Here is a 25,429-nt window from a genome sequence, read left to right on the forward strand (position 1 = left end):
GTTGATCTGTATCCCAGGCTAGCATTTGGTGCATAACCTCTGTTTTATCACCATCACTGAGAATTGTTAAGTCTGACTTTACTGGGTAGATGGTCCAGATCATTCTCTTCACCTTTGTGTGTCCAGGGGCTGAAGCCTAGTTGGCACTCTGTCGATTTTGTGTTGCTGTAGGGAGATCACCAGTTAGTGTAAAGAGCCAAATGCTCTGTCCTCCTACCCAGAATTGCTAAAATGGTAGGTGTCAGCAAGGCAAAATTCTCACGGATTGAGTCAATTGATAGTTTGTGAATTTATAACTCCTTGTCATTTTGAGAGTTAGTATCAGCTGAATTCACATAAGGGTGTGAAACTGGATTGTGCCCGTTTGGCTTTTAGTTTTAATTATTCTATGTTTGAGAAAATTAGACACACACCTAGAGTTAGAGATGCTATTCCAATTTTTATTACTCTCAGAAACCTAATACATACTATGCAATATGCGTTCCATCCTGTAACATCTGAGAGGGAAGTTTTTGGAATAGCTACGTGTGACCCATTTTATTACCCAGAATTATGGATTTCAGAGGCTCTGATGTAATATATTGTCCTTGATTAAGACCACCGTGCAGACTATTCAGAATTTTGTCTCCTCCCCCAGAGCCCAACGTGGCATCACTTACACAAGTCCCTGTGTTGTCTCCCTTGAGGGCATCACCATCTTGGAGGCTTTGGGGAGACGGGAAGGTGGGCTGCACTCCTGGACACAGGACAGTGGGAAGTGGGTCAGAAATCCTGGGTTGGGCCCCCACTCTGCACTGGGAGCTTGCGTTCATCACTTAACACGTGTGGAATAATAGAGTCTGTGCTACACATTTCAGCTGAGCACCTCAAGGGCTACCAAAATTATTAAAGACAAAAAGCTAATGCTAGGCGCCGTTCCCCCAGCACCTGCGGGATGCCCAGTACACGGTGCTCGGTTCCGGCCGTTCTTCATTAATCCCGACAATCCCGGGGGCGAGGGTCGCCCGTCCTCCTACAACCGGGTCGCACGCCTACCGCGCGGGCGGCGGAGCGGACCTGAGCCCGGGTCCGGGACGCGGGGGACCAGCGGGGAAGCCCGGCCGTCCACGCGGCTTTGTTCGCGGCGCCCGGCGGCCGGCGCGGAGGCGGTGCTTCCCGCCCGGAGGTGGCCCCGCGGCCCCCGGTGCGCGCGGCCCGGCGGGCGACGCCGGTGACCCAACAAAGCGCGTGGGAGGCCCCGCCCGGCACACGGCGCGGGGCTCCGGCGACGGCAGCAGCCGCGCCATCACACTCCGCGAACCACCGGGCCGGGCTGAGCCGAGAGCGCGCCGGCGGGCGGAGCGAGAGAGGCGGGAGGCGGAGCGGCGCGCAGGCGGGCGGGGCGGGCCGGGTCCGCCCGGCGTCCGGAGCCACCCCCGGCCCGCCGCCCTCGGCCCGCCCTGCGCGTCCCCGCGGCGCCGCCCCCCGCGCGCGTCCACTGGCCGCCGCGCGCACCGCCCCTGGAGCCCCGGGTCCCCGGGCGACGGCGGAGGAGGGGGCGCCGCAAGATGGCGGGTACGGGCCCCGCGGCGGGCGGCGGGCGGCAGGCGGGGGCGCGGGGCGGCGGGAGGCGGGCGGCGGGCTCACGGCCTTTCTTGTCTCCCTCGGCGCAGACCTGTCGCTGCTGCAGGAGGACCTGCCGGAGGACGCGGACGGATGTGAGTGAGCGGCCGGGCCCGGGCCGGGCGGGAGGAAGGGCGGCGGGCGCCCAAGGCCTCGGCGCGGGCTCGGGGGCGGCCGGCGGCCGTTCGGGCGGAGCCCCGGCGGCGGAAGCGGGAGCGCCCCCGTTGATTCCCGGCGCCTCGGCGGGGACGGGGGCCGCGGGCGGGTCGGGGCGCCGCCCGCCGCACGGAGCCTGCCCGAGGCCGCCCCAGCGCCGCGGCGTCCCGGGGTCCGGGGTCCGTGGCCGCGGAGGCGGAAGGGGCGGCCTGGGCGGGATGGGCCGGCTTCACCGACCGTCTTTCTTCGGCGCAAATGTTGGCGACTCAGCTGGGCCTTCCTGCATCTTCACATCTCGGCTTTCTCGGCGACAGTGAAGTTTTCAGGGCTTGGTCTTTTGCTTCAAGAAAAGCAGAAAGTTTGACATTGTTCCCGGAGGAGTGTCAGAAAGGAAGTGTCCCTCTCTTATGCGCTCTTCCGAGGTCGGAAGATAATTTGGAAATTGTCTTCGAGTTGAAGTGGTGACCCGGGCGGGACGTGTGGGGGGGCTTAGGGGAGAGCCCGCCCGGTGCTGAGACTCACTGACCCTAATATCATCCAAGTCGGGAATTCCGAGGTGGCTGCGCTTTGAAATTGCTCTTGTAAATGCCTTGGAGTTAATCCTTATAGCATGTCTAATGTGGTTTCTCGTGCCCACATTAAGCTTACTTTTTAAATTACTGGGTGTTTTGAGTGAAGTGAGGGGAATTTACTCTTTAGGAGTCTCTAAAAAGAAGTATTTCGAAGGTGAATTAACCATATGTAAACTTATCTTTTGCGAAGTCTGGGTTTATGTTTTTTCAGTATAACTATCTCAAGGCAGCAGTGCTCACGTAGTGAAGGACAGCGTTTACATTTCCTTAACGTTGTACCGTAGGACTCTGGGCTGCCTACGAGTAAGTTTGAAATGTTAGTTAAGGCAGCTCTCGATTTTCTGCAGTTAGGATGGGAGAGGTTTGGAGAGGTGACTGTCTCCAGACGGGGGCCTCTCAGGCTTGTATTTAGGTTCAAGGCTTTGCAGATAGAAGACGCTTTTCTTCAGCAGGTGTCGGGGACCGTCATTCATTTATTGTCACTTAGGCGCCGTGCACACTTAAAGCTTAAAGGATGAGCTGTACTTTTGCCCTTCGCCCTTAAGGGGCACAGTCTAGAAGGGGCAGCCTACCTGTGCAGAACTCAGCAGTGATTTCTCAGGACCCTCCAGACTTCTTCTTGGTACTGAGGATAGGGCAGTGTGAAGGATGGTCACAATCCATGCCCTCTAGTGGTTTACAGGCAGTTTTAATGTAAGTGTGACAATGAAGGTGTCAGAAACATCCTAGCACACTTGTTAATAGACAAGACTTGGGAGCTGAACTGCTTTGTTCCGTTCTTGGCGTTGTCACTTTGGATGGACTCCTGCAGCTCAGTTGAACTTTTCTGTGTCTAAGTGTTGTCATTTGTAAACAGCTGTAATTAATATTACCTGCCTTATAGAGTTGTTTAGAGCCTTACATAAATTAATGCATGTAAAGCACTTAGAATAGTAGCTGGGAAATAGTGAGTATTTTGTGTTGTTATTATGAGTAAAGAGTGCGGGAAGCTGGAAGGAAAGTGCAAGGAAGGGAACACTGATGTCGACCATTACACCACGGAATTTACATATTTACAGTTGCTGCTAATGCTTGCAATTAACTTTTTTTTAAGGTCCAGTTCATTCCCAGTGTGGTTTTTTTTAAATTGAAGTATAGTTGATTTACAGTGTGTTTTAATTTAGGATAAAATGTTCGACCTTTGAAGGCACAGTTTATTTGCATATTTATAATTTGGTTGAAGTCATTGTTAGAATAATTGCTTGTTTTCTTAGTTGCTATAGTTTCTACAGGTGATAACTTTTACCCAGAATATTCAGGAACAAGGGATCTTGGAACATATGGCCAGCTGAAGGACCACTCGGCATCTGTTTTGAAGGGAGGAAGGGTGAGGGGAACCTAGCGGTGGGACCTTGGTCCAGGGCGAGATGGACGGGCAGGGAATGGAGAGGCTCGGCACATCCTGGAGAAGGGAGAGGACCAGAGACGTTAGAGAGGGGCTTGGGCTGCCCGCACAACTGGGCTGTGTCTCCTGAGCCCGGTCTTCTGTCTCGGGCAGCGCTGGTGGAGGCCGCCTCCAGACCTGCCCCTTCAGCCAGGCCAGGGCTGAGTCGGCCTTTGAGAGGGGAAGACACTGTTCTTTGCTCCAGCTCTATATTCTTGGTCGCCTTTCTAAACGCAGAACCTAGACTAAGACGGAAGAGAGAGTAAATACTATTCTACAAGTGATGAGAAGCTGGGGCGCCGGGGGGGAGGCCCTAGGTGGGGTCCAGATCTTGAAAGGGGGGGCATTGCCAGACCCTGAGATGAGGCTCTCAGGTCGTTCATTTGATTTGTTTCGTTTTAAGCCCCCAAGTCTCTGTGTAGAATCAGTAGAAAAGTGGGTAGAACTGGAAAAGGGTTGGTCAGAGATGGACTTGACTGGTAACCCTTGGAGAAAAAGAAACAGAATCCTAATGTGTGAAAAATGGCGCCTTGTATGTACATCTCAAAAGGTCATAAAGATAAGTAAATATCATCGTAAGGTACTATTAAAATTAAGTTTAGGAGAGTAATGCATTGAAAAACTAAGTTTGTTTTTGGTTAAAAGTGGTACTTCCAATACTGTCGGGTGAAACACACTTTGAATTTCAGAGTGAAAGCAGAGCAACTTCCGAGTTGGGTGAACCCTTCCTGTGCCTGGAATGATGGGAGTCAGTGCAGAATTATGGATAGACTTTCAGAGAAAGAGTTTTAAATTTCAGCTGTCAGTTCTTCACAGATGCAATTTTGATGTACATTGAAGTTGCTAGACTTCTAGGATAGGTGAGATGGGACTTAAGATAGAGTAGGATTTGGTGAGTTAACGTTTGTAAAAATAATTTCACAGAAGGAGTTTGATTAAAATTTAAATTTCTGTCAGAGTAATATGTTGAAGAAGATTATTTTTAAAAAAAAGATGACGTAACACTTAGTGGTTTGCAGTAGCTTTTGTATGCGGGTGGTTCTTCCCAGTAGCCGTGGGGCGTGTAGGCTCTGGTGTGCCGATACTAATAAATAAGTCAGCTGATACGCAGAGGGGCTAAATCATTCTCTCAGTGGACAAAATTCTTAAGTACCAACCAGAATTTTAAGCCAGGCCTCCTGATTCTAAATATTGTATTTTAAACACTGTTTTTTCTTAGATTGCCCAGTTTACACCATCGAGCAGCCCCAGCTTGCGTAGGCGATTTGTTTGAACCTGTGCTTAGAATAAATACCCTTGAAGATGAATCTAGCATGCTACCTGAGGTTTAATTTAACCTAGAGGGAGGGGATTCAAATGAGGCTCAGGTGTAAGTCTTTATGTTAACCTCTCTCAGCTGTGACTAGCATGCTGTGGAAGGGCTTTTGGAGCTGTGTTCTGGAATATGACACAGCACAGAATTTTTCCTGTTATAAAGTTTTGGAGTCCTTTTACGTGATACTGTTTTTCAGGTTTGAAACAGTGAATTAATGATGGATCCAGAACTAATTGGGTGTAACTACCTGGACTAAACTCCATCCAGAGTCTTTGGGCCCTCGACTGTTTCTGAAAACTGGGTTTGATAAGCTTCTTAGAGTCTCGCCACCTGGGGAAGCGAGGCGTGAAAGGTTGGGGCTGTGTGCTGTGGTGGCCAGGGAGTCAGTCGAAAACCTGAGGAAGGTGCCCTTGAAAATCATAATATTTAGAAGTGTTGTTAAATAGGGATTTGGGAGAGTAAGTCATGAGACTTGTAGCATGTTTTGATTGCTGCCAGCAAGACTGGACAGGAGAAGTCTTTGTTTAGAGATAATATGGTTGGTGTCTTAGAAAAGGTGCTTAAAAATGGTTTTAGTGGTACCCACATGCATATAGAATCAGTTAATGATGCCTTGGGTCATAATTCCCCATACAGAATTTCTAAAAAAAGAAACAATGGGAGAGTACTCTTTGTTCTCTGTAACCGTGCATGTCAGCCGCTTGGGCTTGTAGCTGCAGGACCGGGGCGTGGGGGACCCGACACCTAAATGCATAGGTTTTTATTTGTTCTTCTACCTGTGAGAGAGAACAAGCCCTTGCTGGGTGGAGTTCTTAGTCTGCCACGTGTTGATCACTGGTTTATTATTTCGGGTCCTTTGGCCTCATTTCCTCGTCTCATCAAAACGAAGATTTTGTTTATTAAACTACTGTTACTTCACTCCTGTGTTTGCCTCATGTTTTGGAATTTTGCATTTTTCTGTCTTGATGACAAGGAATTTTTGCCATCAGCTACATGAGAGGGTGGGCAGTTTCTGCACTTGAATTGGGGTGTTGTTTTGCTTTTAACTTGGATCTGAAAATAAACATGATTTAATGTTTTGGGAAGAAGAGCGGGTGACACACCTCTGCAACTTTGGTGAAGGTGGTGAGGAGGCCAGTGCTCCCTAGGACTTGTAGGAGGGGACTTTTGCGCAGTCTCCCAGCTTGCAGGTCTCCCGAGGGCTACCTCCCCACGCCCGTCCCCAACTCTCTCCTTACAAGTCAGTCTTCTTGGCTCCCTTTCTCCACAGACCTAGGAGCAGACTCCTTTTCTGGCCTAATTGGTATCAGTTGGTTAGTATTCGAGCATTGATCGTGCTGTGCTTCTGGAATATGTCCCGGTATAGTTTAGTAAAGGGGGAAGAGTGCTGGGCTTCATAAACTTAGAGCCAGGTTCAGGCTCTGGCCATTTATTCACTGTATCATCTTGAGCAAGTTTACTTCACTTCTCTCAGGTGTTCTGTCTTTAAGATGTTTCTAGGTTTTCATTTCTTGGCTGTTACAGCTCTCTCAGGTGCAAGTCTCTGTGTGGATGTAACATTCCCTTCTCTCGGGTAGATAACCTGCCAGCCTGTTTTCCAAAGTGGCTGTACGGCTTCCCGCCCCGACCAGCGTGTGTGGGAGTCTAAGGTGCCCCACATCCTTGCCGGGCACTTTAGTCTCTTAAGTGTGTTTTTCTTTGCAGTTTGAATTTGCATTTCCTTAAAGTCTGATAATGCTCATCTTTTTATGTGCTCATTTAGCATCTGTTTATCTTTTTTGGTGAAGTGTGCAAATCTTTTTTTATTGGGTTGTTTTCTTACTATGTTCTGAGAGTTCTTTGTATATTCCGGATTCAGGTCCTTTCTCATATATGGAATTTGCAAATATTATTTTCCATTCCTTGACTTTCTTTTCATTGTCCTAACAGTGTATTTTGAAGCGTGGAAGTTTGAATTTTGCTGTTCAATTTATTATTTTTTCACAGATGCCCTTTATCAGGTTGAGAAAAGTCCCCTGAGTTTCCTGAGACCTTTATTTATTTATTTATTTATTTATTTATTCATTCATTCATTCATTCCGGTACGCGGGCCTCTCACTGTTGTGGCCTCTCCCGTTGCAGAGCGCAGGCTCCGGATGCGCAGGCTCAGCGGCCAAGGGTCACGGGCCCAGCTGCTCCGCGGCATGTGGGATCTTCCCGGACCGGGGCACGAACCCGTGTCCCCTGCGTCGGCAGGCGGAGTCTCAACCACTGCGCAACCAGGGAAGCCCCTGAAACCTTTTTTGAAATTAGGAATGAATGTTGGATTTTATCAAATGCTTTTCTGCATTCATGATTTTTTCTTTTTTAGTCTTTTAATATTATGCACTACATTGATTTTTTAAGGTAAATATTGTTCACTTTTTAAATGGGAAATTTCAGAAATACACAAAAGCAAATGAGCCATCATATACCCATCTTTTACTTACTCTCCTCTAACATCTGAACTTTTGTGGGTGGGGGTTGGGAGGAGGCAGCTAGAGTACTTTAAAGACATCCCAGTGTCATTTATTTTAACTCTGAATATCTCACAGGGCATATACCTGCAATGTGATGTTGCAATCCGCGAACAGAAGAACATCTGAGATTATGGTGAGGTATGGTAGTTTATGAAAGTTTAAATGATTAAATTCTTGAGACATTTTCCTTGCTGGTTCTACTGTAACGAAGCCCACCTGTATAATCACTAAATTCACTTTCATCTTAATATTGATCACCGGATTAAAAGAAGCAACATCTTGCTTGTTTTTTATCATGCTAATAAGCACGTTTCACCATTTCGGGTCAGCCTTAATGGTAACAAAAGAATATTGGTAAACAAAAGTTGAATTTTATATTTTAAATTGGTTTGCTGTATCATCCAGAGAATCACATAAACTTAAAAATTTGAATTGTGCTATCTATGCCTGTCGTGAGCCAGTGATTCCAGAATTACAGAAATCAAGAGCTAGAGGACAGACTATATATTCATCCTTCTCATTTTAAGCATGAAGAAGTTTGGACCCAAGGTCTTGCACACACAGATGGCTTGGTGGCAGAGGGTAAAATACTATTCAGACCGTGTAGGTTTTGAAGTTCTTTCCTCAGATATCCTCTCACATAGTTCTTTAACTTGCTGCAGAAGGGAAGTGGGAGAAATTTCTGGATTTTGTTCATTTTTAAAATTACCACGTGTTGGGCTTCCCCGGTGGCGCAGTGGTTGAGAGTCCGCCTGCCGATGCAGTGGATGCGGGTTCGTGCCCCGGTCCGGGAGGGTCCCACATACCGTGGAGCGGCTGGGCCCGTGAGCCGTGGCCGCTGAGCCTGCGCATCCGGAGCCTGTGCTCCACAACGGGAGAGGCCACAGCAGTGAGAGGCCTGCGTACCGCAAAAAAAAAAAAAAAAAAAAATTACCACGTGTTGTCATACTGTGTGTTGGGTGTTGTGCTATCATCTTGCTGACACTATTCCCCGGTGAGGTGTGTAGCCCCACAAATTTACAGAAGTGGCACCTGATGAGGCTTACCTGAACAGTTAAGTAATTTGCTCAGTCACCAACCTTGCATGTGTTGGGTTACATCTGGACCTGGCTGACATGGTCTTTATTACTTTATTACTCTTTATTACTGTACTCTTCCTGCCTTTCAGTTTTGACCTCCCTTAATTTGTCCCTTATTTAGGTTATCTAACCTCCTAGAGGTTCTGGGCGATGTGAAGGTCATAGTATGTTCCAGTTATTTGGTGGGTAAATCACTTTTGTCCAGGTAGTGCCTGCCATGGGAATGTTGGAAGCACAATATACCCTTTTTCTTTGTGTTTTAAAACACTCGTGTATAAGGGAGCCAGTCATTGGAGCAAAAGTGGGCAAGAACACCGGCGTGATCTGATATGTCTGATCCTGGCACTACCTAATTACTGAAGTGGTCAGTCCAAAATCTTATTGCTGAATTTGTATTTAAATTTATATACTGCTTTGAAGTTGTATTCAAAGTCAGATTTGATAGAAATTATTTTCACATTTAAGTCTATCAAGTTAGTTTTTGGTAGAAATAAAACCTCAAGACTTTAGATAAATTCAGTACCTCATTTATGGGGACTGGTGATTATTTGGACCTGGATTAGCTCAAGTTTTATGTTTGGATTACGTACAGAAAAAAGGATTACTAACCAAAGCAATTGGGTTAATAGGACTGCAAGGAAAATGTTTGCACACTGGAGAAACAAACACCACATCTGTAATGTATGGGAGTCCACACCTGTAAATGCTCTGATATTCTGCATCTCTGACCAGTAGATGCTGTATAGAAAATGTGATCTTGGTACCTAAGTTGAAAGTAGATAAACACGCCCCTTCCTCTTTTATGTGCATATATACTTTAGGGAAATGTTTTTTGAAATATTCATAGAGTAAACTTTAGCACATTATTACTGCTTAAATTCAGTTGTGAAATTAAATATGCTCTAGGACAAATTTATACTTATTTACTAGTAAAAATCACTTCTAAGAATTTAGTGAACTTTTAATATTTATTTTTGAAGAAAGGATTTCTGATAAGCATATTGTCACACATTGAAACTTGACATACCTGTTGCTTGAGGATATATATCTGGAACATTTTTATTCTTTACCCATAGCAGACAGCCCAGCACACAGTAGGCCTTCAGTATATAGTTGCTGAGATGAATCGTGCGTGATTTTCTGGCCAAGCTGAATAAGGCCATAAACGTATTGTAATTTGCGGTAAAATAATGAAATGATTTGTTTTCAAATTAAACTTGTTACTTTGAGAACTTTACGACTTACACAAAGGTTGCACAGGTGTTATAGTTAATTCCCCAAACATCACCTCCATTCAACATTGTTAACATTTTGGCAGTTTGCTCTTTGTTTCTCTATACGATTATAATTACAGACACACAGTGTAATGTATAGGTTATTCTTAATCTTAATTTCTTTGTTGCACCTTTTTAAGAAGTTGTAGACCTGACCATTAGCCTGTATCTCCTAAGAGCGAGGCCAGGCTCTCATAATCGGCACTCAAATTCAGAAAGTGTAGCATTGATGCAAATCAGCTATGTAATATGTAGTTCATTCTCAGATTTCAGCGATTGTCCAATAATGTCCTTTATAGCAGCTATCTTGCCAATCCAGGCTCCTGCCATTGCATTTAGTTGTCATGTCTCTTTAGTTTGGAACAATTTCTCAGCCTTTATCTTTCATGATGTTGGTAGTTTTGAAGAGTCAACTTGGTTTTATCTGTTTCCTCGTGATTTAATTCAGGTTATGCTCCTTTCTCCCTCCCTCCCTCTTTGTGTGTGTGCAGAGATGCTATGTAAGTAATTCCATGATTTTCTCAGTGCTTCATCTCAAAAGGCACCTGATGTCAGTTCTCCATCATTGGTGGTGGTAATTTGATTTTAACAGCTTGGTTAAGGTGTGATGTCTACCAGATTTCTCCACTTAAAGATTCTCTTTTTTTTTTTTCCTGTATCAAAATTTGATAAGAGAAGTGACTTGACGCTGGGGGATATCCCATTCCCAGACAAACATTCACCCGTTAGTATTAGTGTGTGTAGATGATTCTTACCTGAATCAGTTACATTTCTTTGCTGGCTTTCTGCTTTTCAGAAGAGCTTGCCTTTCCTGTTTGTTGGTTTATTTGTTAAAATATTTAAAGCCCCAAATGTTAAGGTAACTCTTATAAATGATTAAATCTGTATGGTGTGTCTCGTTATCTTTCATTTTTTAAGATGTAAAGGACTTGGGAAACAAACAAAAATTCGGCAAGTTTATTTGTGGCCTTAGCATTATCAAGGGAAAGATTGAAGGAGGACAGACCATCAGCTTTTTTCTGTTTTAGTGGATATTCCTAGAGGCTGTGTGGGGAATAGAAGGATGTTTTCATCAAGCTTGGTGAAAGTTAAGTTGTGCAAATTAATCAGTTCTCTTGGATGTAGTACTTCTCAAAGGTGCTAACATGCTAATGGTCTTGTGAGTGTCTTAGGGGAGGATAAAGTGCTATTAAAAGACCCTTGTCTCCGCAGGTGTCTCTGTGGACTACCTTCTCACTAACAAATGTTAATGAATAGGCATTCTTCTGGAGAAGCATTAGACCCCATTTTTTGGTTTTGTTTGTTTGTTTAGGTAATAAAAAGATTAGCAAGACAGGCTTTGTCTTCTGGGACTTTACCTGTGTTTCGGTTGCGGGGATGGGGGGAACAAAAGGAAAAATAAAGAAGAAAAAATAAAACACTGCGATTGCTGGTGGAGTAAAGCGCAGGCCCCCAAGACTGTGGGGAGTTCACAGGAGGAAGAGCTCGTCATCAGAAAGAGTAGGAAATAACTTCCTGGGTGGTATTTATAAGAAGGTGAGTTTAAGCTGAGATGAGGGTAAAGAGGGCAGACATGGAGCAGATGGAAAAGTGTGAGGCACCTGCAGAAAACGGCCCACAGCCTAGGCTGTGTACGGGGTTTGTGGGGGCAGATCAGGGGGGCCCTTGGATTACGGTGGGAGAGCGGTGGTACCTTCATCCAGACGGGTGGGGGAGGGGAGGGAGGAAGGGCTTTCGGAAGGCGGAAGGGGTTCTGATTTGCAAACCGGGTGAGGATGAGGAGACTGGAGTAAGTGGACTGACCGTTGTGAGAGTCGAGAGCAGTGGTCTTCCAACTTAATGACTGGATACCTTCTAAAATAATCTCGGAAATTTTCTCTCAGACATTTTCAAGTTTAAAGGTATTTTCAAAATGAAACTGTCATAATCACTTTTAAAAATGGAATCTAAATGTAGCACTTCACACTATCATCCATTTTTCAAAAATTCAAGAATAAACTTAAAATTGGGAATTTTACATTGTTCTTTTTTCTTCTTGATCTTTCTATTTCCTGCACAAAATTTTACCTTAATATATTTTTATGCTTGCAAGTTTTATTGATCACCCTATCACGTTTCTTTGCACCAAAGATATAAGGAGAAATTGAAATTTTTAATTTCCTGTGGCCATAAAAAAACTTTAAAACTTTGTTTTCTTTATTAATACTCAGTTGATCAACCAGAATGTATTGCAAATTATGATAAACACTTGGTAAACAAAATTTTATTAAATAGGTGTCTTTAATAAAATGGATGGAGCTTTTAAAAAGTAACATGTATTCATGGGTGAATATAATTTATTGCTAGAATAAGACAATATTTAGCATCAATTTCTACTTTTTATTTTAAGAGCTATAAGCCCAGAGAAATTTTGTTGACATAGATAAGTGGATGGAAAGGGTTTTACTAGCGATGCCACTAATTTCCTTGAACTTCCTCCAACCTGTCAAAAATTTGAAAATTATTTTTAATGAGCTATCGGTCTTTCGATTTTTTTGAAAGCAAAGGGTTGAAGAATGAATACCTGACTTGTAAAAGTATATATTACAGCCTTTAGAGAGTTGAACTCTTAACACTTCATCAGTGTTGCAGAGGGTCCCTTTGCTTTGCAGTGGAGGCTTTTCTGCATGGGGGCAGTGCAACACTGCAGCCTTGAGGTCACAGGAGGTGGGAGGTTGTGAAGGGAAAGCCTTCGATCCACAGCCCAGGCACATTTTTGTGAGGGAGTACTCCTGCAGGTTGGGGTCTGGTATAGCCCTTGGAGTTATCTGCTTGATTTATTCCTCAGGAAAGCTTCATGTACCTTATGGGGTTCAAATACCCCAGTTTGCTCTAAGCAGACGATGTCAGAGCCTCTGAATTAGGGTATTGGAAACTGAGAGGTGTGGGAATACAGAGTACTTCATAGAAGTAGAATTTCTAGTTCTTAGCGACTGATCAGGTGTGGCAGCAAGAAAAGTGCCTTACAGAGTAACTGAAGGCCTCAAGTTTGAGAACTGCAGGTTACTGGGGAAAATGGTGGTAATCAGAAAGTCATGAGGAAGAGCTGATTTTTTATCAGGTTGGTTTGGACAGTTTGGTTTTCAGAACACACGTGACATGGAGGTGCAGACTCTGAAGTACCTGCAAACCTGGCCGTGGGGGTCAGAGCAGGAGAACTTTGGGGTCCTCTGCACTGTGAATGGTAGTGGAAGCTGTGGCTTATTGAGGGGAGGAGGGGTGTGTGTGTGTGTGTGTACAATGTGTATAGGAGGACAAAGTGGGGGGAAAGAAACTACCTACACAAAAGGGTTAGAGAGAAGCAAGAATAGTCTAGAAAGGTAGAAAATATTCCAAGAGAATCCAAGAAAAGAGAATTTAAGATGAGGTGTTGGGTAGGGGAGTCAGCCTCGTCCCTAGTTTTGGCAGATTATTGCCAATCTTTGAGAAGAGTCACAAGAGTGAAAGAAATAGGACAGATTGCTTTTGTCTTGATGAAGAGGTGAGCTACAGCTTTAAGAAGTCTGATGAAAAGTCATTTTAGAGACTAGCAGGCTTAAGTTCTGGATTCAGTGTTTCGGGAAAAGCCCAGGTGGTCAGAATGGCCCTTACTTACCTTGTGTTGCCCCTAAAGTGTGGTCCCGGCCACGTGTGCAGGGCCAGCAGCCAGCCTTTCCTTTCCCTCCGTGTCGGAACGTCGTTTCTGTGGTTGAGTCCTCGGTGAGGGGGTTGGTGTTTATGGCCGTGGTGGGAGAATCTCTGTTTAGACAGGGCGGTGAGGTGCTGTTCTGAGGCGCGCGTGAGAGCAGCTGAGCACCTGTGCGCCGCCTCCCGCTGCCCTCAGGCAGGTATGTGGACAGGTGACCCCTCACGCCGCTCTTCCTGTGCTCCTGTGCTCATGGTTGCTGGCACGTTCTTTTTCCTGACTTGGCATCAAATGCATGTATGGAATGGAAGGTGATTTTTTGAAGGTAGTTCTGGGGACTTGGAATAGAGGTTTGGGACGTCTGAGAGAAGTGTAAGCTTTAAGAAGAGCAGGCTCAGAAGTCTTGTTGAGTGAGCATGAAATTAGCATGAGTGTGGAGCATATCTGAGCCTTGTTGATGGGGAGTAGGACAGCGGCTCATGGTGCTGATGCAGGCAGAGCTAGAATTGGCTCCCTCCCGTGAGAAGTTCTGCTCCTGGGGGCGCCGAGGGCTTCCACGATGGTTAGGGGAGCGAAGCGAGGCTGGCGGTGGTGCTCTCGGAATGCCATGCGCTGACCTGCAGGCGGCTCGGCTTGGGAGAGACACCACGATCTTTGCTTCTTTCTTAATTAAAAAAGAAAAAAGATGGTTTTAATTAGTAATTGATCATTTAAATCACATTTTATTATAACATAGTTGAATAAGTATCTCCGCTGCCCGGAATTTTCACTCAAAGGAGATAATGGTTGAACTTAACTCCGTTGTTGCTTAGAAAATCTCAAGCGCCAGTCCCAGTTACGGGGCGGCAGTGCGATTTCTCCAGCCAGGTAGGAGGAGTTTGCAAAATGTAATAATGTTACTCTGTTAAAAACTAGAAGGCTAAGTTGATTTTGGTTGGTCACTGTCCCCTCCTCCTCCTGCCTCACCTCTGTGTGAACCCTGTGCCCCACGTGTCCTGAACAACTACTCATTTTCTAGACATGACTTGGTTTTCCTCGACTCCCTGTCTTTGGGCTTCTTGGCTTAGGACGCCCTGTTCCGCCCTCTGTCCTGCTTGGCAAACCTCAGTGTATCTTCCCAGAATTGGCTGGGCTTTGAAGCCTTCTCTTGCTCACCAGGGCAGACCTAGAAGTGTAACAGTGGACAGCACACGTTGTGTGTATGTACTCTTACACCGTGCATCTTTCTTGGTAGCATATTTTTGTCTGTGTCTGTGCACACACATATATACACATGTGTGTACATAGATACATGCATACAATTTCTGTCTAGTTTTTATATCTGTGTTCCCTGTTGAGTGCCTGGCACTTAAAGTAAACAGTAGATGTGCCGTCCTACTTGTTGAATGAAATGAATGAAAACATTTTAAAACACAGGGAAACCACGATGAGATTCTCTGTATCAGAAACAAATGAATTGCGGGTTCGAGGGAACATGGACGTACTAGCCTGACACCGTATTAGGTGCGTTATAGATGTTATCTTTGTCTGTGTGTCTTAAAGTCTTGACAACAAATAAGTATTTTACATGTGAGGAAATGGAGCCAAATTAATTAATTACTTGCATTAAGTCCACATGCATAGTTCACAAGGAGCAGAACATGAGATTTGGACCCAGATCTGTCTTAACTTTAAAAAGCCTCTGCCCTTTTCACGTCACTGTCGATGTAATTGTGTAGTGATAATCATCTTTAAAATTTCAAATGGGTCCAACTTCTAAATTTTTACATTTTAGACACTGTTTTCCTTAAATTTAATAGAATGGGATGTTGGTTTCTATAGCTCTGGGTTTCTGCTGGAGCTGGAGCTGGTGCTGGTGCTGGTGTGGGGAGTGGAAAGTGGATGGAGCCCTTCCTGAAATGCAGGGGTGACTCTCTCTCTCGTGCTGCATGGTCTCTTACCTTCATGCGAAGGGGGGGATTCAGTTTTACAAGTAACAAAGATAAATGTCCTTGTTTTATCATTTCTTTCTCTTGTCCTGTTTTTCTGGATGTTCTCTTTAATTTGCATTGTAACACATTTGATTCTTGTCCTGATTTGGAACTGGAAGGATCTATTGAGTCTGATTTGAGGCCAGATGGGCTAACCCTTCAGTATAAGACTTCAGTTCGTATCCCAGGTTTCTATTCCAGTTAGGAATTCTGTTAGAATTCACTAAAAAACACAAGAGTTCATTGACACTTTTGTCATTTAGCTTCTTCAGGGAAGCTTTTATAACTGAATATTAAGTTTTGAAAAATGAGGGTTTCCTACGTAAGTGTAGGGATTCTGTCTCATGTTGACCTTTTAGGTCATCTTCCTTTTTCCTTTCCATCCTGGTCCCCCTTCAGCTACGGAAGACAGTAAATTTACAGGGGAAGAGGGAGCACTGGAATTTGGGGAGCATAGATATAATTTGAAAAAACATTTCAAGTGATCATTGTTTTCATTGCTTTTAAGTCATTTTGAAATTTCAAATAACACTAAAAGCTGACATGATTTCTTCACTTCTTCAGTGTAGGAAATTGGATTTTTAAGGCTGTGAACACTGTAAGGGGCTCTTGCTGCTGTAACGTCCAAGAATCCAGAATCAACTTAGTGACCCAGAAAGGAGGGGCACTGGGGCACAGGTCGGGTGATGAAAGGTCTCTCTTCATCTTCTGTAATGCTCCTTGTCTTCGTCTATTTTGTCTGGTAATAAAATAGCCACTCTGGCTTTCTTATGCTTACTGTTTCATGTTTTATCTCTCTCCTTTTTGTAATCCTTTTCTTCCAACGCATGGGTTGAAATTTTGACTTTAAAAATGTGTTTCTGGTAGACAGACTATAGTTGAGTAACAACTGTAGTTGTTGCCTTGTTATTAGTTTGGGATTCTCTACCTTTTGACTTAAATGTTTAGTCCATTTATAAGTAATGTAATTATTGATCTGGTTGCTTATTTCTATTTGTCTTTTTTTTTTCTGTTGCTCCTTTTGTGACTTTCTTTGGGGTTAACTCAGTATTTTTTAGCATTCCATTTTAACTCTCGGTTGGCTTTCTAGCCATCCTTTCTTGCATGTTTTAGAGAGTACTCCTAAGGGTTGTAATTTACATCTTTAATTTACCATAATCTATTTAAAGTTAATGTACTACTTTGCATAAACTATATGATTCTTGTAGCAGTATAGCTGTGTTTACTCCCTCTGTTTTGTCTTTTTTATCTGAGGATGTTATTGACTGTACCATCATTTATGCTGTAGGATTTTTCTTTCTTAGTGGTGATAGTTTTGATGGATTATTTTTTTGTTTCTCCTTGTAACCTGTGGCAGGCATTTGTAGGGTGGCTGGGTAAGACTTAGGTATGCAGTCTGTAGCCATGGTAATCACATCCTTGCAGCCTCCATAGATATGAAATGCAGAGCCATTTAGTCCAATCAAGACTTTTTTTAAATTAATTAATTTATTTTTGGCTGCGTTGGGTCTTCACTGCTGCACGCGGGCTTTCTCTAGTTGTGGCGAGCGGGGTCTACTCTCTGTTGCGGTGCAAGGGCTGCTCATTGAGGTGGCTTCTCTTGTTGTGGAACACGGGCTCTAGGCATGTGGGCTTCAGTAGTTGTGGCTCGCAGGCTCAGTAGTTGTGGCACGCAGGCTTAGCTGCTCCGCGGCATGTGGGATCTTCCCGGACCAGGGCTCAAACCTGTGTCCCCTGCATTGCTGGTGGATTCTTAGCCACTGCGCCACCAGGAAGGTCCCAGTCCAATCAAGAGTTGATGAGGAAATCCTGAATTTGGAGAGGAAGATTCAGGACAAAACAGTTCCACAGTTATTGGCAGGAGGCTGCAGTTCTGGGAAATAGAAATGCACCTTTGTCCCCAGTGCCTCTGCTGGAGTGGAATACTCCCTTTTGTACAGAAATAATTGTCAACCATAATGGGTAGAGTGGTAACGTAAGTGGAAGCAAAATATGATTTGTTACCCTCTCAGCATATGTTTCTTGAATACAGTTGTTCAGCAATCTGCATTTGAGCTAGTTGGGGGTATTTATTATAAATGATTGCTCCTGGGCCTCACTCCAGACCTGCACAATCAGGATCTGAATATGAGATCTGGGGTCTGAATTTTAGGGTAAGTGCTCCAAGCTTGTCCTAAACACAGCAGTGTTAGACTGTCACTGCTCTAGGACTCTTCCCAAAAGCCCCTGACTTTTTATGGACCTGAATCAGTACTATTAATGTTTGTCTTCAAGATGAACAAGCATGTGACTGATGGAACAGTTTGGTCATAGTCACAGAACTCTAGAGCTTGCATAAAGGTGCCTTTGAGGTCATGCCAGCTCAACAGTCTTAGAGGAGGAAATAGGTCAAATGAGAGTGTCTGGGTGGTTTTTATGACTCTGATTCATAATATATAAGGTACTTTGCTATGAATTGTAGATCAGAATAACCTGTTAAAACTTTTCTGTACTATGTAAGGAATTATTTTCATGTTAGGTGTTATTTTTAATCCAGTTTGACAATCTCTGCCTTTAAGTGGGGCTACTTAGAGCATTTGCACTTAATGTGATTATTGATATGGTTTGGTTTTCCTCTCTCATCTTGCTATTTCCCATCTGTTTGTCCCATCTTTTCCTTTTTCCTTTTATTCTCTTTTTCTGCCTTCTTTTGGGTTCAGTATTTTTTATGATTCCATTTTATGGCCTTTATTGGCTTACTAGCTATATGTTTTGGGTGGGGTTTTTTTGGTGTTTAATAGTTGCTGTAGAGTTTATAATTAGTATGCGCCTTTGACTTATTACTGTCTACTTTCACGTAATATGTATAAAAGAACTTTAGGGCCTCCCTGGTGGCGCAGTGGTTGAGAGTCCGCCTGCCGATGCAGGGGATACGGGTTCGTGCCCCGGTCTGGGAGGATCCCATATGCCGCGGAGCGGCTGGGCCCGTGAGCCATGGCCGCTGGGCCTGCGCATCCGGAGCCTGTGCTCCGCAACGGGAGAGGCCACAACAGTGAGAGGCCCGCATACCACAAAAAGAAAAAAAAAAAAAAAAAAAAAAAAAAAAAAAAAAAAAAAAGAACTTTAGGACAATATTCCCCCCTGGTATTCTGCCTTTGTGCTATTGTAATCATATATTTTACTTCTACACATGTTATAAACCCCACAATACATTTTTTATTTATTTTACAGTACATACTTTTGCCTTAAACAGTTAATTATCTTTTAAAGAGATGTTTTTCTATAAGAAGAGGCTTTTGTGTTTGCCCACCTGTTCACCATTTCTGCTAGTCTTCATTCCTTTGTAAAGATCCAGATTTCCATCTGGTATAATTTTCTTAGTATTTCTTGTAGTGTAGGTCTGCTGCTGGTGATGGTTGTCAGCTTTTGTATGTCAGAAAAAGTCTTTATTTCACCTTTGTGTTTGAAAGACATGAATTTCAAAGGTATTTGAACAATTTCTGTTTACTGGGTATAGAGGTGTAGGTTGACTTTTTTTTTTCTTTCAGTCCTTTAAAGATGTTGCTCCTCTGCCTCTGGCTTCTCATGGCATTCTTTCTGATGAGATGGCTGCTGTCTTGTCTTTGTTCTTTATATAACGTGAGTTGTTCTCTGACTGCCTTGCAGAATTAACTGTCAGTGTTTGACAGTTCATTTATTTACAAGTTGTTGGTGTTCTGGTTGAATGTGTAAATTCTCAGGTCTGTGTGATCACTCTTTTCTGATCACTCTGTTCCTTGATCACCCCAGACTGAGTTTCTCCTCACCCCTGTGCTTCTAGGGGCAGTTAGAACGTATCTGTAGAAAAGGAGAAGAAGCCTCCGTCAGTCATTCGTGGCTTCTGAACCGATTCTGAGATTCTCTTGTGCCTTTTTGTGCCACTCCACAAGCAATACAGAGCAGTTTTCCTTGTGCTGCTTCGGAGAGGCAGGGGTACCTTTTAGTGCGACAGTGTTACAAGGAGTATTTCTGATGTCTCTGATAGTTGGTGTGGATGACTGCAGCTCAGAGTCTGATGTGATTGTTGTACCTTCAGCCCTGGACTTTGTCTCACAAGATGACATGTTGACGCCCCTGGGGAGACTGGACAAGTATGCTGCGAGTGAGAACGTATTTAACAGGTATGTGCGTATGCTTTCCATTAAGGTGGAAGCACAAGTGTGGCTTTTATTGCAGGGATTTCAGTAAACAGGCGTATCCAGTTGAAAGTAGATGTCATTACCGCGTGGCCTGAGTCACCCAGCTTCACTGCTGGTCACAGCCGTGGCCACCTTTACAGTCGTTTACTCCTCCATCCTGTGAGCAGGCAGCACTCCTTGGCTTTTTGGCAAAAACAAAACAAACAAACAAACAAACTGCTTTTTTGCTATTAGGCATAATTTTAATGGTCATTAAGTGGCTGCTGAGGCGTCAGTTCCTCCTCCAGCAGGTGGTGGTGTGTGCCTGCTGTGGGCCAGGTGACTGGTGGCCAAGGGGCGAGGGACACGGCAGTGACCAGAGCTCAAACTCTCCCTGATGCACTGTTTGTCCACCTAGGGCCCCCAGACCACCTGTATCAGACTTCTCGGGGAAATCTCAAAGTCTTTGCTAATAAAATTGAGTATAGATGTATAAAACTCATTGAGTAAAATGTGTAAAGATAACGTTTTACATAATGAAGAATGATTGTACTTTCCCATATTTATGATAATTGAAGGTAGCTAGTTGAAACAAATTTTCAGTGACCTTAGAAATTTGTCAGATCAGGTAAAGGTGAAACATATTTTGGTAAATACTCAATCTCATCTTGTTAAAATAAAATCCATACTGGCATTTGTCACTTAGGAAATTAGGGACTTAATATGTTATAAAATGTATTAAGAAAAATGTTCTTTTAAACTATATGGATTCTGCCTTTTAAAGTTCTGAATACTAACTATTAATGCCACTGAACATCATATAATTTTCTTTTTCTGTGTAGACAAATGGTGGCCCGGAGTCTGCTGGACACACTGAGGGAAGTCTGCGATGATGAGAGAGATTGTATTGCTGTTTTGGAAAGAATTAGCAGATTAGCTGATGATTCAGGTATATATTTATGCAGAGAAAGGTTTCTTTTACTAAATTATGTTTCTAAAAACTAATGAAAAACTTAGTGTAATGTGAGATTTCTTTGAAATATCTCCTAAGTAAATTATCAAACCCATCAGTAACAAGAAAATAAAAACCTGTTACTAAGATCCAAACATTTTATAGTAGGCCCATTTAGTTTAACTTTGAAAATTTCTCGTAAGAAAAAACTAAGAACATTGTTTTGCATCATGTACATTAATACTATTTTAGGATTAATAAATTCTTTTGAAAAATAATTTTGAATAAATTAAAAGGATGGAGTGGGCTGTAAATTTTTTGGCAAATATAAAATGCATTCTTACTTATAAAAAATGTTTATCACCCCTTGTAAAACTAAGGCTGTTTGTCTCTAAAGTGAAAAGAGGAGGAGAGTCTGCTTAAGAAAGAGGTAAACTTGTTTTGAGGCTTTGAATACGGTTTATTACGTTTTTAAAAAATATTTTTTATGGTGGTAAAACATACATAAAATTTACCATTTTAACCCAATATTGTTTTGAGCATATTTTTATATTTGATTTTAGAAACGATTCAAAAATCAAATAAAAAAATTTTTCTTAAATCCATGACCTCTTTATTAAAATGTATTATTTTTCAATTTATCAAACTTTTGACATGGCAACAATTCTCATCCTTTAATTTTCAGATGAGCTCATCTTTTGGTAAGCAACTCATGGGAATATGTTTACTATTTATGTAAGCCTTAAATATTTTTTTTTCTTATAGAAAAAAACATTAGTAAGCTTCCTAATATTCTATCTCTTTATGATGTTCTGTGTACATAATTGCTCATGTATATGCTTATTCCAGAATGGTTTTAGGAGGGTCTCATCAATTATGATTTTTACTTATAATTTATTTTTAGATTTAGCAGAGATAAACAATTTAACTTAAAATTTTGGCACTATTGCATTCCATTGTGTTCATTCCTTTCATAGTAGAGGTGTAGATATTCTTTAAGGTGGAATTTGTGTTTATTTTCTTTCACCTGTTTACCAACTACAGTGCTGTTCTTTACATATATTATATTCTATATGTGCTTTAAAATATATCTCAAGTTGTTGAGTTCCTGATAAATATCTCTCTTGACCTTTACACTTTGAATTCATTCAGTAAACGTGAAAACAGTGCATACTCTATGCCAGGTTCTAGATTAAATGCTGGAGCCTTACTGAGATGAGTAAGACTCCCTGTCATCAAGTTAACAGTTTAACGAATGCAACCGACATACTAACAGTAAATTATACCAGGAGGGTTGGGGCCCGCTTTGGACAGTTGGTGGCATTTGAGTTGGGTTTGATGGGGAGGGAGGGGAGGAGGGGGCTCGGGAGAGGAAAGGACAGGTGTAGAGGTTTGGGGAGCTCAGGACAGTGGCCCGTTTGGCCACCAGTGAGTTTACTGGGCCTACAGTTTAGAAGAATGAGACTTAAATAAGGTGGTTGAGGGCCAGATTGTAAAGATTTATACTGTGCCAAGCCAGAGAGTTTCCTTTGTTTGTGACTTAGAACAGAAACACAGCAGTGTGGGTTGACTTGAGGAAAAGATGGGTGACGGAAGGCTGGTTGGGAGATTCCTCTGACTGTTAGGAGTAGTTTGGGAGGAATGGAAGGGCCGGAGGAGTGTCAGAGCCACTGTGATGGGAGCTTCCATGAATTTGAGGATTCTTGTCTCTCCATCAGATATGGGAAAGTTGCAGTCTTTAATATTTTTAATATTACCTCTCCTCCACCCCAAACTCCTTTTTTTTTTCATTTTTAAGTTTACTTTTGTTTGAGTATATCTTTTGTACATGGTTCAAAATACAGAACTCCTGTTAGCTACATCTGTTGTCTATAATGAAGCCTTTATAAAGTGAAAGTAGCTGGTCTTAATTAATTTTGGGGTTTTGTTTGCCGTGAAAGGGCTTCCCACCTCAAGATTCAACTTTTTTTTTGGCCACACCCTACAGCTTGCAGGATCTTAGTTCCCCAACCAGGGATCGAACCCATGCCCCCCTGCAGTGGAAGCATGGAGCCCTAACCAGTAGACTGTCAGGGAATTCCCTAAACATTTTTTTTTTTTTTTTTTTTTTTTTTTTTTTTTCAGTACGCGGGCCTCTCACTGTTGTGGCCTCTCCTGTTGCGGAGCACAGGCTCTGGACGCGCAGGCCCAGCAGCCATGGCTCACTGGCCCAGCCGCTCCGCGGCATGTGGGATCTTCCCGGACCGGGGCGTGAACCCGTGTCCCCTGCATCGGCAGGCGGACTCTCAACCACTGCACCACCAGGGAAGCCCCCTAAACATTTTTTTAAATGTTGTCTTTTAGTGCTTTTTTTTTTTTTAAGATGAGCATTTTTTTTAAATGAACTAAGTAATCATATCCTTTGCCATTTAAAAAAAATTTTTTTTATTTTTGGCTGAGTTAGGTCTTCATTGCTGCGCACAGACTTTCTCTAGTTGTGGCGAGCAGGGGCTACTCTTCGTTGCGATGCTCGGACTTCTCATTGTGGTGGCTTCCCTTGTTGTGGAGCACGGGCTCTAGGCACGTGGGCTTCAGTAGTTGTGGCAAGCAGGCTCAGTAGTTGTGGCACACGGGCTTAGTTGCTCTGCGACACGCGGGATCTTCCCAGACCAGGGCTCGAACCCGTGTCCCCTGCATTAGCAGGCGGATTCTTAACCACTGCGCCACCAGGGAAGTCCTGTCTTTTAGTGCTTTTGATCTTTAAAAAAGAAAACAACATTTGGATCTTTTTTTTTTTTTTTGCGGTACGCGGGCCTCTCACTGTTGTGGCCTTTCCCATTGCGGAGCACAGGCTTCAGACGCGCAGGCTCAGTGGACACGGCTTACGGGCCCAGCCATTCCGCGGCATGTGGGATCTTCCCGGACCGGGACACGAACCCATGTCCCCTGCATCGGCAGGTGAACTCTCAACCACTGCGCCACCAGGGAAGCCCAACATTTGGAACTTTGATTCACCTAGAATTTATGTATAGAGAGCAGTATAGGAATCTTATCTTTTTTTCTCACATAACCTGCTGACTTTCCTACCATTACCTGTGGAACAGTTGATCTTTTTGAAATGCCATATCTGTCACATTTAAAGTACACTTGGGTCTTTTCAGATTTTTTAGTTTTTTAAAATCTGTTGGTTTCCTTTAGCATTCACTGACCCTTTATCATCTTAGTTAAGTCTAACTGTAAACCCTCCACTGGCTGGCTGCAATTAGATTAGGACCCAGTCCTTACAGCTTGTCCTGGAGGTTCTGAACTAGCAGAGTTTGAAGATGATGCTGTGTTATAGTCGATGTGAGTTCAGGTGAACAGATCCAGTCCTCACAGGAAGTATTGCAGGCTCTGAGGACAGAGGCTGGGATGGGGTCGACCTCGCCATGGCTGTGAAAAGGATCGCAGGCTGCAGAGCATTTTCTAAGCACTCATGATGTGATGCGAGGGGAAGAGTCCTGAGCTTTCCTGAGGACTCCCCCGCCCGGCAAGGATCTGGTTCTGGGGAGGATGCTTCAGCTCACCTTTCTGTTATTTCCATAGAACCAACTGTGAGAGCAGAGCTGATGGAGCAGGTGCCTCACATCGCCTTGTTTTGTCAGGAAAACCGGCCTGCGATCCCGTACGCTTTTTCCAAGTACTTGCTACCCATTGTGGTTAGATATCTCGCAGATCAGAATAACCAGGTAGGAGGGCCCTGCCCACGTTCTTACAGAAATGGGTGTAGTCTGGGGCACTCCTGGCAGCCTACTGGGTGGTCTCATTGGGATGTTCCTTCCTCTTTGACTTTGTTGTTTTGTTTTTCAAAATGAGGCTGTGAAGAGTCTGGGAGGTCACAGCAACAGACAGCGCCTAGTGGCTGCTGCTCACCTGCTGCCCTCCCAGGCGGCCCTCAAAAGGGTTGGCGCTTGGAGACCTCTTTTCCAGGAATGGCTTTTCTGTTCCACTTCATCTGTTACAGCACAACCTACCAAGTTCTGTCTTTGCAGAATAACCACAGGTTTTTATTGGCAAGGTTTTGCCAGTTGTGAACCCCTTCTAGTTGGGTGAGGAGTCCTCAGATTTGTGAAATTCAGGTGTTAAGTTTTGTTACACTGTGTGTGTACTTGGTTTACGTGTCTGTTTTTTCCTAGGTCAGGAAAACGAGTCAGGCGGCCTTGCTGGCCCTGCTGGAGCAGGAGTTAATTGAGCGGTTTGATGTAGAGACCAAAGTGTGCCCCGTCCTTGTAGAGCTGACCGCCCCCGACAGCAATGACGACGTGAAGACAGAAGCTGTGGCTGTAAGTAGCGCTCAGCAAGAATTAGTCACTGGCTTGACTGATAGGAGGCGCTTGTTAAATATGACACTGTATTACATGTTGTAGGTTTGACACATACTGGGTCTCAGAGTAGCCACAAATCATTACATTTGAAATGTAATGCTGGGCTAGAAAGGGACATAGGCTTCCAAGGGAAAAGGTGTCTTTTCTGGGGGCCCCATGCTGTGCAGAAGCACTTGGGAATTCAATGGCTCTATAACTGGGCTCTGAGAAAGCAAGATACACAGCAAGAAAATAATAAATTAACTGTAAATTCATTATCAAAATGGAAAAATAAGATGGCAAAAATAACCAGTTGAATTTTAAAAATCCTGTATTGAATGAAGAAACATTTGAGCTCCTTGAATTGCTGTCGAGCACTTTTCTAGGCACCGTGTAAGCACAGTAGGAAAAAGAGGGATGCTGCTTGCCTACCGTACTTGACAGTATGGTCTTTGCAGGAAGGAAT

General features: G+C 43.7%; 1 protein-coding gene across 8 annotated transcripts in view; it reads left to right on the forward strand.

Moving 5' to 3' along the window:
- Window positions 1-25,429, forward strand: part of PPP4R1 (protein phosphatase 4 regulatory subunit 1) — a 70,519-nt gene that overhangs the window by 7,969 nt on the left and 37,121 nt on the right. Inside the window, exons 1-7 of one of the 8 annotated variants that reach the window (XM_081252223.1) lie at window positions 1,520-1,554; window positions 1,653-1,697; window positions 7,642-7,704; window positions 19,557-19,692; window positions 20,532-20,638; window positions 24,206-24,348; window positions 24,796-24,942. In XM_081252223.1, the coding sequence (XP_081108349.1) occupies window positions 19,634-19,692; window positions 20,532-20,638; window positions 24,206-24,348; window positions 24,796-24,942 (456 nt within the window). In that variant the 5' untranslated portion in view covers window positions 1,520-1,554; window positions 1,653-1,697; window positions 7,642-7,704; window positions 19,557-19,633. Of the gene's footprint in view, window positions 1-1,460; window positions 1,555-1,652; window positions 1,698-7,641; window positions 7,705-19,556; window positions 19,693-20,531; window positions 20,639-24,205; window positions 24,349-24,795; window positions 24,943-25,429 lie in introns of those variants that run through there. The other 7 variants (XM_081252222.1, XM_081252225.1, XM_081252226.1 and 4 more) reach the window with 7 other exon arrangements.

The sequence above is a fragment of the Mesoplodon bidens genome, assembly GCF_964165515.1.
Source record: "Mesoplodon bidens genome assembly, chromosome: 13".
NCBI classification, from domain to species: domain Eukaryota; kingdom Metazoa; phylum Chordata; class Mammalia; order Artiodactyla; family Ziphiidae; genus Mesoplodon; species Mesoplodon bidens.